General features: G+C 37.9%; 1 protein-coding gene across 2 annotated transcripts in view; it reads left to right on the top strand.

Moving 5' to 3' along the window:
- Positions 1–15,508, top strand: part of CDKAL1 (CDK5 regulatory subunit associated protein 1 like 1) — a 774,423-nt gene that overhangs the window by 576,453 nt on the left and 182,462 nt on the right. For both annotated transcript variants that reach the window (XM_054018031.1, XM_054018029.1), the window contains exons 14-15: positions 10,469–10,552; positions 14,702–14,866. In XM_054018031.1, the coding sequence (XP_053874006.1) occupies positions 10,469–10,552; positions 14,702–14,866 (249 nt within the window). The remainder of the gene's footprint in view (positions 1–10,468; positions 10,553–14,701; positions 14,867–15,508) is intronic.

The following is a 15,508-nucleotide window of genomic DNA, read 5'->3' as shown; positions in this document are numbered from 1 at the left end:
ATATGTACTACAGTGAATTGTTCTTCTTTTTAAAATAGTGACATACTACAGTATTTATCATTTTTTTCAACTTTAGCCAATCCATGATTAACATGTTTTGTTTGGTAAAACAGATTTGTTCAGAATTATTATTCTGGTATGTTAATGAAGAGGTTCTCATTTGCAAATAATTATTTAGTCAACAACTACAATCTGCAGCTTGTTTAAAAAAAGACGTTAAAATGCATAGCCATTGGTCTGCTATATTGAATGTGCTGTTGCAAAAAAACATTAAACCGTCATATCACATTTATCACTTTTAATGAATCTTTCGCTTTGGTCCCCCTGTAAGCCCTTGATGATATTCCTGTCATTCAACCATATGCCTCCAAAAGCATCAACTGTTCTAAAGTCTTAACATACCTTAGGAAAGGGGTGGGGGGGGAACCTCCAGTGTCTAATTTTTGATCATCTATAAGCTGCCTTTAAAATAAAAGAAAATCATATTACCATATCTTCATTAACATTATCACCCTCTGACCATGTCCTGATGTTTGTATTAGCAGTCTTGGATTCATGTATTCAAAGGGAGTTCTACTTATCCTTTTGAAAAGAAGGCTGATAAATATTTATACATTTTAACTCTTTCAGGCAGTGTTGCAATTTTCTATTTTTAAAGCCATTAAAATACTTATTGGAGAAATTAGTTGATGTTAATTTTATTCAGTGGTAATTTTCCAGCTTTTAATATGCTGAATAAATGGATTATCAACATATTTTGCCTTTAAAAAAAAGTTTTTCTTTCCATGTTATCCATTTTGCTCTGTTCCTCTCTTCTCCATGGGCAGTCGGAATTTTCACCTAAAATGGAGATATAATTTTTCTACCCTTTCATCGCATCAAACTATTGTTTACTGATTCAGGGTGCCTCTTTTCTTATGTCAATAGAAAGAAGGTGCTCCATTATTGTGATCTATGCATTCTCCTATCTAGCCTCCCCAGAACTTTGCGCTTTCCCTGCTTTCCATCATTTGAAAGCTAACCAGCGTGTTTTCCTGTCTCTGATGCACTGAAGCTGTGTCTACACTAAGGCTGGCTATGTCTACACTTAAAACATGACAGTGGCACAGCTTCAGTGGCTTCAGTGTAGACATTGGTTTATTTACATAGTATAAACAATGCTTTAGTCTGAGAACCTTGCCCCGATGCAAAACGTGGAATTTGCTAAAATGAAGATACCTAAGATTTTGTCTACCAACCTTTTTGTGTGTTTGTGAAGCTGTTAACAAAAAAATTCAATAAAACAAGACTGTATATAGTTGCTTTAGCAACTGCAACATCATATAGTACTTACATCACCTCTAGAATATGTAGCACATCTTAAAGAATTGCATCCACTAATACTAGCCATGAGCGTGAGTAGTTTTCAATATTTTAATAAGGGGAAGTTAAAGGGATATAGCGTTTTAAAAGACTGAAATATCTCTAAGCTTGGTAGGCTCATTTCACCAGAGTTCAGAGGTTTTTTAAAAAAAGATTGAAAGATCCCACAAAAGAAAATCTGTGTTCACCATACAGCGGGAATGCATGTGAAGTTGGAGTATGGGTGTAATTTGCTAATATTTTACAGGGATTCATTTAAAACTCCATCTTAAGTCCCTGGAAATCACCAGAAATGGAAGGTTTCCTATACTTATTTTTTATCACAAAACTGACACTTCCCCAGAGGCAACCCATTTACCAGTGCACACCTTTTCCATGTCTGATGTTTCTGTTTGTGAATCATGGATCCAAATTTCAAGCATGAAGGGAGGGGGGAAGAAATGTAGGACCACAAGACACCTACATAACATAACACCTAACATCTTTTCTTTCATGTATACTTCCTCTTTAGAGATTTGTACATGGTTTGGTGTCTTTTGTTGGATGACATGAAGAAATGAGGTTTAGTGGTTTTAATCACAATTACATTAAAGCAGTGGCTGAGGAGTCAGAGAGAGGATGTTCTAAACATTAATTCTAAACATAATACTTTGTATTTCTGTAACAACCTTCATGAGTTAGTATTCACTATACTCTCTGAGCTATAGAAATATTATGATCCACCTTTACACATGTGGAAACTGAGGTGTGGAGAGGATATCTAATCTACCCAAAATCCCACAGCAAGTCAGTGGCAGAGCTGGGAACAGAACCCAGATCTCCTGCCTCCCAGTTCTGACCTTTACCCACATAGGCTGGGCTTACAACGGAGCAAGCCAAACAAGACAGACTGGAGTAAATTCCACATCTCTGAGGACTTTTTTTCATATGATAATTTCTTATGTGGTTAATCAGACTTGAAAAGATAATTTGACAGAACTGATATAAAAATAAACTAAAATTCTGATTCCCGTTTAGAACAGAGGAGCAATGAAAAGGAAAGAGAGCAAAACATAAACTTACAGAATTTAAAAGGAAGCAGTTACTTTGAGGACCAGTTGTCGTTTTTAGGTCACTGCTGACATCTCTGAATATAATTTTCATGTGAAGTGCATGGCAGGGCTTGTATGTGCTTGAAGAAGCTACATTTTCACAGCAGGAGACCAAATCAGAATGAAGCAGTCAGATGCAGGTGCACAATAATAGAAGCAGGCTATTTACCCTGAAGCTTGAGTACTGGGCCAAGAAAGCAGACGCACTCTAGCTCCAGCTCCATCGCGCGCGTGCTCTCTCTCTCTCTCTCTCTCTCTCTCTGGTAGCTGTGCCAAAAGTATTCATAAGGGGACCAAATAATTATTGTTCAGTTGTGTTTAATGAGATGCATTGCCCACTGCTGAACGACTGAGGCACTTTCTTTTGTTGTGCTAATTAGATACTATTAGAGCTGGCTGTCTTTAACTTATACCTAATCCTTCCTGCTTGCTCATCCTCAAGCCAGGCTGGCAAAGGGTTGAAAGATGGAGGTTTATACTATGTGTATCTGTTGTATAGACCTGTTTTAAACTCTTAAATAGTGTAGCTGTAAGAGGCATAGTATGTGTAGCATGTGTGTACAGTTTATATACACATCACGGAAAATAAAATCATTGCAATTTAACATTTAGAGGCTGATCAGTCTAATAAAGCTAGTCTAAAAGTGCCTTATTTTTGGATCCTAAGCATGTCATTTTTGTTCATTTGAATTTACAGTGAAATAAAATGTGAAAGCTTGGTAAAGTCTGACTGCTTTGTGCTTGGGATTCTAGCTCGTCCTAATGAGAGCTGGTACCTTGACTGTGCCCAAAGCTCTTATCAAAATAGCAAACAACCTGAAAAATGTAAGTAAGGAAAAATCACTGATTGATGTAAAGCATAAAATGGCAGTATTTGCAGTGCTGGGGCTAAGCTGCCAAAATGATCTAATTAGTTTGGTGAGCTCAGTAGTGTCCAGTGTCTCTGTTTTGTTTTTTAAAAGCATGAAATTTGTTTCAAAATACAGCTTTCATTCTCTGTGTAAAAGGTTGGTAGTCTGTTTTCCTAAATAATTAAATTGTTGGTTTTGTACATAAGGCAGCATGCTCTGGAGGACTATTTATGGGACTAGGAAACTCCTGAGTTGTGGTCTTGATTCTAACACTTGTTCACTGTGAGGCCTTGGAAGTTTCACTTAATCTCTGTTTCTTCAGTTGTAAAATGGATCATAGAGGTGTTGCTAGAATTAATAGGTTAATGTTTGCATGATTCTGAAGATGCAAAGCCCTATGTGGGGTTAATATTTTGGTGATATGCAAATATAATTTATCATACAAATATAATGTAGAAAACAACAAAGGGGAAATCCATCCATTCTGCCATCTGGAAGTGGCCAGCATTGATAACACCTTCCCCACACCTTCATCCCAGCAAGACGGAGGTCATCTTATAAGAGTTCTAATATGGTATTAGTTTTACTTCTTTAAAGCCTCTTTATGCTGATATAATCTTTATACTAATATAATTGCGTCCACGCTGGGGATTGCACCACTTGACCTATTCCACTTTCAAACTGGGATAGTTGAAACAATACAAAAATTGTGTGTTGACAAGCCCCAGAGAAAACACTGATGGTCTCTGTCGGAGGTTCTGGCTCCAGCTTTATAAATGGAGAAGTTGATGTTGTACAAACTGAATAAGTAGCATTGGATTGCAGAAAACAGAGGATGGCAATAGAGAGAGTGTGGGGGAAACGTGAACTGAAGGAAAAAGGAACTTAGTATGTTTGGTCACATATTTCTATGGAGAGAAATTGTTAAGAAATCTTTGACATGTTGCCTTCATTCCTCACAGCTTTGTGCACACACTTGTGCTCTCTCTTGTCACCTGGCTCCCCACCCGCTGTAATGGGAAGAGTGAGCAGCTAAGATGCTTAAATGAATACTACAAGATGCTTAATTATAGTTCCTGAGAAATTTGGTCTCTACTTGCTAAAGATAATTTTGGCCCCTACAAAGTAGATGCAATAATTTGAAAAAAGGAGTTAGGGGATGGGACATAAGAATGCTCCTTTTCATTAACATTGTTATTAAAATGTTTATTAATGATTTAAATATTGAGACATTAGAACAATTTACACTGAAAAGATGGGGCATTCTAAACTATCTGTTGCTTAAATTAGTTTAGGCTTTTTGGTAAAGAGGGCTAAAAATATTCTTGCATCTATTTATCAGAATACTCTGTTAGCACAAAAAAAGCTTGTGTTAGAATTTCTGTTGAGCGAGACATTCACTGACTTCAGTGGAAATTGGATTAAACCCTACCAAGATTTTGTCAGTGTAAGGCACTGGAGATAGCTATCAATAGCTTACTTTGCCTTACATTATAAGGCCTTGTTTTATGACAGCATTGTACAACATACAGAAATGCAGGTGTTCTTAAAACCTTTCTAAAAACTACTTTTAGCCCAAGAGAGGCTATGTAAGCATCCCCACCCCCAAAAAAGCGCAGCTTTGCGTGTGCCTGAGAAAAGAAGAATGCATAAACAGTCAGAAAAATTACTGTATTCCCTGAAGAGCATGCATCACATGCTCTGGTTGTTGTGAGTGATTAATCAAAATGGAAAGGTTATAATTTTCATTAACTAAATAAGAATAGGACCATACTTTTTCCCCCAAGTGTAATTACAGTGGTTCATTGGTGACATTACACTGCAGTAATTAGTCTAAAGGGGTATATCGGGTCAGTCTTTTGCAGTGACACTAGAAATATTATTTCATAGTTTAAGGTCAGAACCTTGTATTTAACATATTCCAAGCAGCTTTGATAAAAACTAATCTGACTAAAGCCAAAAAAGATGTTTGACATTTCCCACCATTTATTCATTTTAGAAAATCAGTCAGCTGAAAAAATTGCATTTTATGATATTCAAAAAAGGAAAAGCTGAGTAACAAAATTGTGTCACAATTTATTGTAGGATGAACAAAAATGATATATAAGTTTATTGAAATAATTTGGTTACCTGTTATGAGATTTATAAACTGCCTGGCAACTGTTGTGTGTAGGAGGGGATGGAGCAGTAGTGCTTGTTGAACTCTCTGTGCATACAGTGTAACTGAGAAATTAGCATTTGTCCCACACAAGATGTCCGGCAGGTCTACTGCTGCTGCTGTTGCTATTTTTCAAACTATCTGCAGGAAACAGTGAAATCCTGCTCCAGTAAGATTCCTGAAGTCTTTCTAAGCCAAAACTTCAGGGCAGACCTCCATTTAGTTCCAAATTTTGGGTAAGAATTGTTCCTGAGTAAGTTGCAGAGTCATTTTCTAGACTCCAGAAGTCAGCTTTCACATATACTTTTGAAAATAGACAAGAGGAGAAAAACAATAATAAATATACTAGTTTTCATTTATGGGTACATATGTGAAAAGGCAGCAAAGATGACTGTTATGACTTCTGGCTTGTTATCCACATATTTAAATCTTTCAAAGAAGAGGTAAAATTGAGTATTCACAGTATGTTGCACAAATTTCAGTTTTGCTAGCTACATTCTGCCTATGTATATTTCTCCTTTATTATAATTGGAATACACTGTGCTCATTTTCTGTCTTAAAATTATACGTGACCATGTAATGTTGTAGTTCCCATATGCCCAGCAACATAATTGATTAAATACAACTTTGTATTTTCTCCTCTTTTCCCCATGTTCGCTAGAATTTTGAACGTATTAATTCTATGACTACTCCGTGGATCAAAGGGGCCTATGTTCATTGTGCCCAAGTATGCTCCTGATGGCCTTGGTCAGAATAGCTGGCAATGCATGTATGAAAAAGCCACGGCTTATTTCAAATGACCAAAACCATTGTGTTCTCTACTAAATGATCAAAAACTTTGTGTTCTCTACAATTCTTTTTCACATATGAATAGTGATGCTTTTCCCCCCTCCAACTAACAATTTCTAACTCTGCCTTATAACTTTTTAAGTTGATTTATCTGTTAGCACAGACATTCTTAATTACAGCAACAAAGATGACTTTCAGTTCCTTCATTCCTCTGCATTTATTCCCAAGAAATCGCCCACTCAAACAACAGCTGCCATCCTGAAGGCTTTGGCTTTCCTTTGGGCTGATGTTATTCACATATGTTATCCTTTGACTGCAGTCTCTTGTCCAATTTCTCTTCCGCTGCTGTCCTTTTTACACTGCACCTGTCCACCCCACTGTCTCGAGGTATGATAAGAGGGTCCCAGAAGCAGCATTTATATGGCTCCAGCTGGAACTCCTCCAGCTCAGCCTTGTCTTGGACCCAAGGAAACAGAATGCTTACTAAACCACCTGACATATGTGAGATAGTATAGAGAACGTTAAGCAATTGGACTAGAACTGCCAATACCCAACAAAAGTTGGAGTGGGTTGATGTTGCTGTGGTGCTGAATTGGTATATTTTGACAGTAAGTTATGATGTTGGTAAACATTGCAGTACAATGTCAGGACATGAGTGACTGGTCATTTTTGACCTTCTTCAGTGCCATACAATGGCAAAGTGTTGCCCCCCAAAATGAGTACTGCTGGTCTGAAGCTTCCTCCCACTCTTCGCAAAAAGATTACCATGGGCCCACTTCCTGCTGAAGTACTGCAAACCCATTCTGGATTCCCATGGGGCTTTAAAACTCATTGCCAGAAATTTCACGGAAACAACAGCTTATGTACCAAATGACTGGAGGATAGCTAATGTGACGCCAATTTTTAAAAAGAGCGCCAGAGGTGATCCTGTCAATTACAGGCCGGTAAGCCTAACTTCAGTACTGGGCAAACAGGTTGAAACTATAGTAAAGAACAGAATTGTCAGACACATAGATGAACATTATTTGTTGGGGAAGAGTCAACATGGTTTTTGTAAAGGGAAATCATGCCTCACCAATCTACTAGAATTCTTTGAGGGGGTCAACAAACATGTGGACAAGGGGGAATACAGTGGATATAGTGTACTTAGATTTTCAGAAAGCCTTTGACAAGGTCCCTCACCAAAGGCTCTTCAGTGAAGTAACCTGTCATGAGATAAGAGGGAAGGTCCTCTCATGGATCAGCAACTGGTTAAAAGATAGGAAACAAAGGGTAGGAATAAATTATCAGTTTTCAGAATGGAGAGAGGTAAATAGTGGTGTCCCCCAGGGGTCTGTCTGTACTATTCAACATACTAATACTGATCTGGAGAAATGGGTAAACAGTGAGGTGGCAAAATTTCCAGATGATACAAAACTACTCAAGATAGTTAAGTGCAAAGCAGACTGCGAAGAGCTACAAAGGGATCTCAAAAACTGGGTGACTGGACAACAAAATGGCAGATGAAATTCAATGTTGATAATGGCAAAGTAAAGCACACTGGAAAACATAATCCCAACTACACACATAAAATGATGGGATCTAAATTAGTTGTTACCACTCAAGAGAGAGATCTTCGAGTCATTGTGGATAGTTCTCTGAAAATATCCACTCAGTGTGCAGTAGCAGTCAAAAAAGCGAACAGAATATTGGGAATCATTAAGAAAGCGATAGATAAACAAGACAGAAAATATCATATTGCCTCTGTGTAAACCCATGGTATGTCCACATCTTGAATACTGTGTGCAGATGTGGTCGCCCCATCTCAAAAAGGATATATTCTAATTGGAAAGGTATAGAAAAGGGCAAGAAAACTGATTCGGGGCATGGAACAGCTTCTGTATGAGGAGAGATTAATAAGATTGGGACTTTTCAGAGATGACTAAGGGGGTATTTGATAGAGGTCCATAAAATCATGACTGGTGTGGAGAAAGTAAATAAGGAAGTGTTATTTACTCCTTCTCATAACACACGAATTAGAGGTCACCCAATGAAATTAATAGGCAGCAGGTTTAAAACAAACAAAAGGAAGTATTTCTTCACACGATGCACACTCAACCTGTGGAACTCTTTGCCAGAGCATGTTGTGAAGGCCAAGACTATAACAGGGTTCAAAAAAGAACTAGATAAATTCATGGAGGATAGGTCCATCAATGGCTATTAGCCAGGATGGGCAGGCATGTTGTCCCTAGCCTCTGTTTGCCAGAAGCTGGGAACAGGCGACAGGATGGATCACTTGATGATTGCCTGTTCTGTTCATTCCCTCTGGGGCACCTGGCATTGCTCGCTGTCGGAAGACAGGCTACTGGGCTAGATGGACCTTTGGTCTCATCCAATATGGCTGTTCTTATGTAAGTAGAAAGCTCTCTGTGGCCTTTAGACGTGCACTTGCAAAACCCTTCTGGGGATTTGAATTGGATAATTGTTACACTGAGAGAAAAATAGCATGGAAAATTTGGGGACATAGTATTGTTACATTAGATCTGTTTTACTAAAACTTTAATTCTATCATTATTTGTAATTACAGAATTCCCTGAGAACCATTGATAGATGCTTAAACTGTGTTATAAATAACTCTCAAACATTAAAATGTGGGCAAACAAGCACAGTTTTCTCCCTGTAGGAGTCTTTCTATCCTAGTCTCTACCAGCTCTTAATCCATGATTATTTCTAATAATTTTTAAAGAAGATCCAAAAATTATGGTTAGTGTGTTTTTTCTTCACTACTTACTACTTGAACTGTGTAAATTCAATCGGTTTATCTGGGTCTGTCTAGCTTTCTCAGAGTGATTGTTTCATAGAAGGACCTCACAGTTTCTATGCAACAGCCATGTCTCAGGATGTGGTGGAAGTGATTTTTCTTTCTTTAAGTGACAAGTGGTCTTTAATGGAGCTTTGTTTACATATACTAAATGCTTAAAAGCTAGGACATGTTGATGAGTCTCAAAATGGGGGATAAGAATAAAAGCAATAAATAAATTCAGTTTGCTGAGAAGCAGTAATTTGAAGAATTCATTTGTCAAACAAGTCAGAAAAAATCCAGTCTACGTTCAGATAAAACGTTCAGCTACAATTGGCCCAAGCAAAAATTGTGGATAAGAATATCCCTGAGCTAGGGAAAAGTCCAGATCTAAACTTCTTAAGGCAGCATAAGAATGCATCAAACCAAAACCACTCATTCAAACACCTCTGAACTTTGAGAAAATTCAGGTCTTGATTTATACTTGATTACTCAGGCCTATCTCTAAATACACTTGGCTCCCCATGCTCAACTTTTTGGCAATGTCATAAAATATGATTTGGTGCCTTTTAAAAGATATTATTCACAACGGGCCATGTTTGGCGATAATAACTATGTTATAGCTTTTTTTCCCAGTGATTATGCTCCCTTGAATGTTATTGAATCTGTGTGTTTTGTTAAAATATTTCCTCCTCATAGCCAGTCTTCTTAATCCAGGAGTGAAAAACTGTGATGACTACACCTGTTGCCATGGGAACAAATATGATGTCACAAATACAGCATTGTGATATCGCTGCGGAGGGAGGAGGAAGATGGGCTGTGAAGGAATATACCATTTTTGTTTACACACTGTCTTGGGTAGAAAATGTGGTTAAAGTGTTCTGAAAAATGTGAAAGGTGAATGGACTTGTTTTATCCTTCTATATCTGTAGGTTTTCCACAGCATCACAGTTCCTCATCACTCACAGATGGTTATTACTATTTCGTTGTAACATTATGAAATTTCAACGAATTTGGATCTGGCAGCAGCTTGTGTCTAGCTCACTTTTACAAATTATTGCAAATAATACAGAAAGATGCTGGGGCTTTGTTTGCTTTTGTGGGGTTGTGGACAAAGGTGTATGTCTAAAATATTTTGATTTCTGACACCCTATTCATAATGAGTGAAAAAATCAGATTGACTTTTTGCGTTGAAGTTTCACATTTGAACAACGTGTATATTACACCATGCAATTTCAAACTATGTTAATTTCATGTAATCAAATGGTCAATATTATCTTACAGGCAGTTTAATTTATTTTATTTTCTTGTTTTAGCTGCTAATTTAACCAAAGGCATTCTGTTAAATTCAAAAGGAAGTTTCTGTAGGCATCCTCCTTCAGGTAGTATTTTATGGGTTTTACTCTCAGACTCATCTCTTTACCTTTCTATTTTCCAGGTTGGTGAGAGACAGAGAGTTCTGGTAACAGAAGAATCTTTTGATTCCCAGTTTTATGTTGCTCACAATCAATTCTACGAGCAGGTACTGTAAAATAAATATACAAAATTAAAATCTCAATAATTTTCTTTTTACTTTCTGGTAATCTCCCTAAACAAGGCCAACAGTAAAAGTGTTACAGTTCAAAAGACAGGCAAAGGAAAAAATGTTGCCTGCCAAGAGGGGTACAACTGTCTAGACTCATTAATGGGAGATTCTGCATCGTGGTGTTTTGTAGCTGTGAAAATACCATAAATGAATTAAAAAATACATAATGGATATTTGTGTACATGGATACACATTAAAAAATGATGATTTTCAGTAAACTTTCAGATAGCACTTCTGGACACTGCAATTTGGCAAAGTCTTTGTTAAAAAAGAATAGAAAAAAGGCAAGAAAGATCTTGATTCAGAAGGAGCTTTTGCCTCTCATGTTTAGCCTCATAGCACTTCAATCTTAAATATATGCAATTTGTTTTTAAGTATTTGTTTGCAAATGAAATCCTTCCACGTAGAACACAATCCTTCTGAACTACAATACCTGCCTCACAAAATTATCAGCATTACTTAGTTGCAGATAATTTGCCCCCAGACATTAAGGGTTAATTTAGTTTTCTTGCAATTGTGTGTATTTCACTTAACTTTTTTTTTTCTTTCAAAAACTAAGCTAGTATTCCTTTCTTTTACTGCCATATAACGTTGCAAGCACCTGTCTAATTTTCTGCATAGTGTATGGTAGATCTCTTTCAGCATTGTGTCACCACTTGACCTTGGGTGCCTTACAGTGCTTTGCTGCTGTAGCTCCCAGCCTGGGATTCTCACAGCAAGCCTATCAGCATGCAGGTCACACCCTGAGTGTCTGTGTACTAGATAGCCCTGGCTTGCAGCTCTAACCCTAGCAGCTTGTCTACAGCCCCACTGATTTTCACCAGCCCTGCTTACAACCAGCAGGCTGATCCTAACACGCTCCCAGTCCTGAATTTCCCCCAAACCATGTGTCCTGAAGTGTCCAGCCCTCACTTGGACCATTCAGAGAAATAATAAGGTTCATTGGTGCTTCAAAGAGACAAAAGCACATTACAGCTGAATAACTTAAGGGGGGGGGAAAACAACCTTCCCTTCAAGCACAGCTCTGAGATGGTTTATAGTAAAAATAAAACACATTCAATAACAAAATATAGGTGTTCGAATATAAGGAAAGAAGATAGAGATACAAGTAAAATGCTTTCTAGTGGCTAAGACTTGACTTAACAAGCTGCAGTCTTTGTTCAAGGTAGATTTCTTGCCAATCTTCCTTTTGGCCACCCATGGGTAACTTTCTTTCAGTCAGGACCTTCCACAGAAGCATAAGGGACTGGTTTCTCTTACCTTCATAGGTGAAAGATCTTTGCCTAAGAAAGTTTCTCATTCAGTTTCCATAGACTTCAGTCCCCCTTTAGTTGAATTATCCATCTTTCTCAGCTTGCAAGAACTCTGTTCCCTTGTGTCTGTCTAATGATGGATACCAAAGATGGCTTCTGTCTTTCTCATATCTTCCAAAGTTCAATTACCTTTTTGCAAGAGGCAGGATGACCTCATGCTGCTGTTTCCTTTGTGCGGGATTCCCATCCCCTTGTTTGTAAATGGACTTCCATAGTTTTGATTCCACCATGCTTAATGCACGTAGAAGATTGGTAAATAGCTTTGCCATTCCCTCCTGTATGAGAGAGACCTTTTTCTTCCTTTGTTTGAATACACACTGTAAAGCCTAATAATCAATGTAATCAATGTAATTCCTTATGTAGTGTTAATACATACATTTTAAAATAATATCAGTTTGTCACGGGCTTTCATAGAATATGCTTTTATAATACAGTTATATTGTATACAATTAGTTGATTCAATTGCTTATGACTTAAAGTTCAGACCCTCTGTTTTTATAGCCCAGAGAAAGTTTCTTTTCCATTTTGAAAGCTGTCTCCTCTCCCACTTGTTAGCTTAATACAGGGGTAGGCAACCTATAGCATGCGTGCCAAAGGCGGCACGCAAGTGATTTTCAGTGGCACTCACACTGCCCGGGTCTTGGCCACCGGTCTGGGGAGTTTTGCATTTTAATTTAATTTTAAATAAAGCTTCTTAAACATCTTAAAAACCTTATTTACTTTATACAACAATAGTTTAGTTATATATTATAGACTTATAGAAAGAGACCTTCTAAAAACGTTAAAACGTATTACTGGCACGCAAAATTAGATTAAATTAGATTAGAGCGAATAAATGAAGACTCGGCACACCACTTCTGAAAGGTTGCCGACTCCTGGCTTAATAGCTTTGTATACCTAGATCTAGGGCACACCTGTTTACTAACTCCCCTTGATATGCCTGGTTTAAATACACTTTAGTCATAAGTCCAGTATATATCCATAATTCTCAATACACACTATGTACACACATCATTTTTAAATACATAAGAAGCAGGAAGCCTGCCAAACAATTAGTGGGGTCACTGGATGATTGAGGTGCTATAGAAGTACTCAAGAAAGACCAGGCCATTGTAGAGAAGCTAAATGAATTCTTTGATTCAGTTTTCACTGCAGATGATGTGAGGGAAATTCTCACACCTGAGCCAGTCTTATTATGTGACATTTCTGAGGAAATGACCCAGATTCAGGTGTCAATAGAGGAAGTTTTGGAACAAATTGATAGATTAAACAGTAATAAGTCACCAGACTAGATGGTATTCACCCAAGAGTTCTGAAGGAACTCAAATCTGAAATTGCAGAATTACGAATTGTGGTATGTAACTTATCACTTAAATCCGCCTCTGTACCAGATGACTGGTGAATAACTAATTGATGGCAATTTTTTTTAAATAAAAAAGGCTACAGAGGCAATCCTGGTAATTATAGGCCCATAAGTCTAACTTCAGTACCAGGCAAATTGGTTGAAACTATAGTAAAAAGCAGAATTATCATACTCCTAGATAAACACAATATGTTGGGGAAGAGTCATCATGATGGCTTTTGAAATCATGCCTCACCAATCTGTTAATATTCTTTGAGGGGTCAACAAACATGTGGACAAGGGTGATCCAATGGATATAGTGTATTTGGACTTTCAGAAAGCCTTTGACAAGGTCCCTCACTAAAGACTCTTAAGAAAAGAATCATGGGATGTCTACACTGCAGTGTAAGCCCAAGGTTAGTAGAACTCAAACTTGCAGGCCCTGAGTTTCTTAACCTAGGGCTTGAGTGTCTACACACATTTGTAACCCAGGTTAAGAGCTGCTGAACTCAGGAGCCTGGGGCTCCAGAGTCTACACTGGATTATGTAGGCCCGAATCCAATCACCCATATCTGAAACTTTCTAGCACCCTCCCAAAATGTGGCTGCTCTAGCCCTTTGTGGGAAAACTTGATTGTCCACCAAACTTGACTGTCCAGAGGACAAAGAAAGTTGACCCATGGGATTGTGGAATTCTTTTGGCAGACTTGCAGAGCACGAGTCCAGTGGGGCTACGCCTACACTGCAAAGCAAGAGGGCTTGACTGCTGGGTCCTGGCTTGACTGAAGCTCAGACCCTCCACCTCCATGGGGTCCTGGGAACCTGGGTCTGAGCCCTGAGTTAGTGCAATTTGTGTGAAGATGGAAGGCGGGGGGGTAAGCCTGAGCCTGAGTGCAAACCCTGGGCTTATGTTGAAGTGTAGGCGTACCCCAAGAGGCCACAATCAAGATACGGGTGAGGCTCTGTATAAACACATATGGACATTGTTTATGCCATGAAGATCTTACAGCTGAAGAACCAGTAGGTTATCATGTAATTAAAGAGATGAAAACAGAAAGCGTTAGAGACATCTAGTAGAGTTATCTTGGGCAAGTAACCTTCGGAGGTGTTTGGATTTGATTCCTGACCTAAATTTTGCAGCTCACACCCACCTCTTTTGTCTGCCAAAGGTATTACTCAGGCAGTTAAGCATAGTTAAAAAGAGCAGACCTAATGCTGAATAGCTCTTTGGGAGTACAAATGGGAGATATTACCCAACAGAGATGTTTTTTAGGGGGAAGTAGAGCATGCAGGTGAATGAGATTTGAGTTTTTCAGGTTTCACACTGACCTTTCACCAAAATTCTGCTTTCTGAATGAAATCTGTGGTGACTTGAGTCCTAAGACATTCAACATAGGAAATGTCTGTACCATCTGAACAATTTCTTTTAAAGGTTCTCGTGCCAAAGGATCCTGAATTCATGGGTAAAATGGTAGAAGTGGACATTTATGAAGCAGGGAAACATTTTATGAAGGGGCGGCCAGTGTCAGATGCCAATGTGTTCACTCCATCCATCACCAGACCGCTAGCAAAAGGAGAGGTTTCCGGTATAACAGAGGTGAGTAAAAGACATTTTCTGCTTTACTACACCAGTAAAACAGCAGCTGTTCAAGAATAATGATTCCAGGCTCTGTTTCTGTTTTCATTTATAGTTCCCTTTTTATGTATGTATGAAGTTTTAATCTTCTGACAGTTTGAAATCTGAATTTAAAAGATGTTTTTGCTAATGCCCATAGCTTTATTTTTTTGCCCGTAAAGACAATAATAAACTTGTTTCTTGTTTCAGGATGTAACATGAGGAAAGAAATTATTAGCAGGGAAAAGATTCAACACCAGTGATTTATATAATCTAGTATATCTCTAACCTAGTAAACTTTAGGAAAGAGTTGTATATTTTTCTTTACCAAAATATTTGTAATATAGAATACATTAATTTTAAGCCTGTATTAAAATACCTCAATGTACATCTTTCCAGAGGTTCAGATTCCACCAGTGGAGAGAAGTATTGTATATTTCTAACATATTTGGTCGAAGCTAGACAGCTGATTTAGTCATGCAGAGAACATAAAACTTTTTTTTCTTTTTTTAAAAGTAACTTTATCCTGTATTTTATACCTTGGCAAATATGGCAGTTTACCAAGTGTTCTCTTACATGTCATGGAGCTCCTGTTGTAAAAGCTGATGGAGTGTGAAATGAGAA

This window comes from Malaclemys terrapin, chromosome 2, assembly GCF_027887155.1.
Source record: "Malaclemys terrapin pileata isolate rMalTer1 chromosome 2, rMalTer1.hap1, whole genome shotgun sequence".
Classification (NCBI taxonomy): Eukaryota; Metazoa; Chordata; order Testudines; family Emydidae; genus Malaclemys; species Malaclemys terrapin.
The sequence above is the reverse complement of the archived record's forward strand: the minus strand, read 5'-3'. Positions and strand labels throughout refer to the sequence as shown.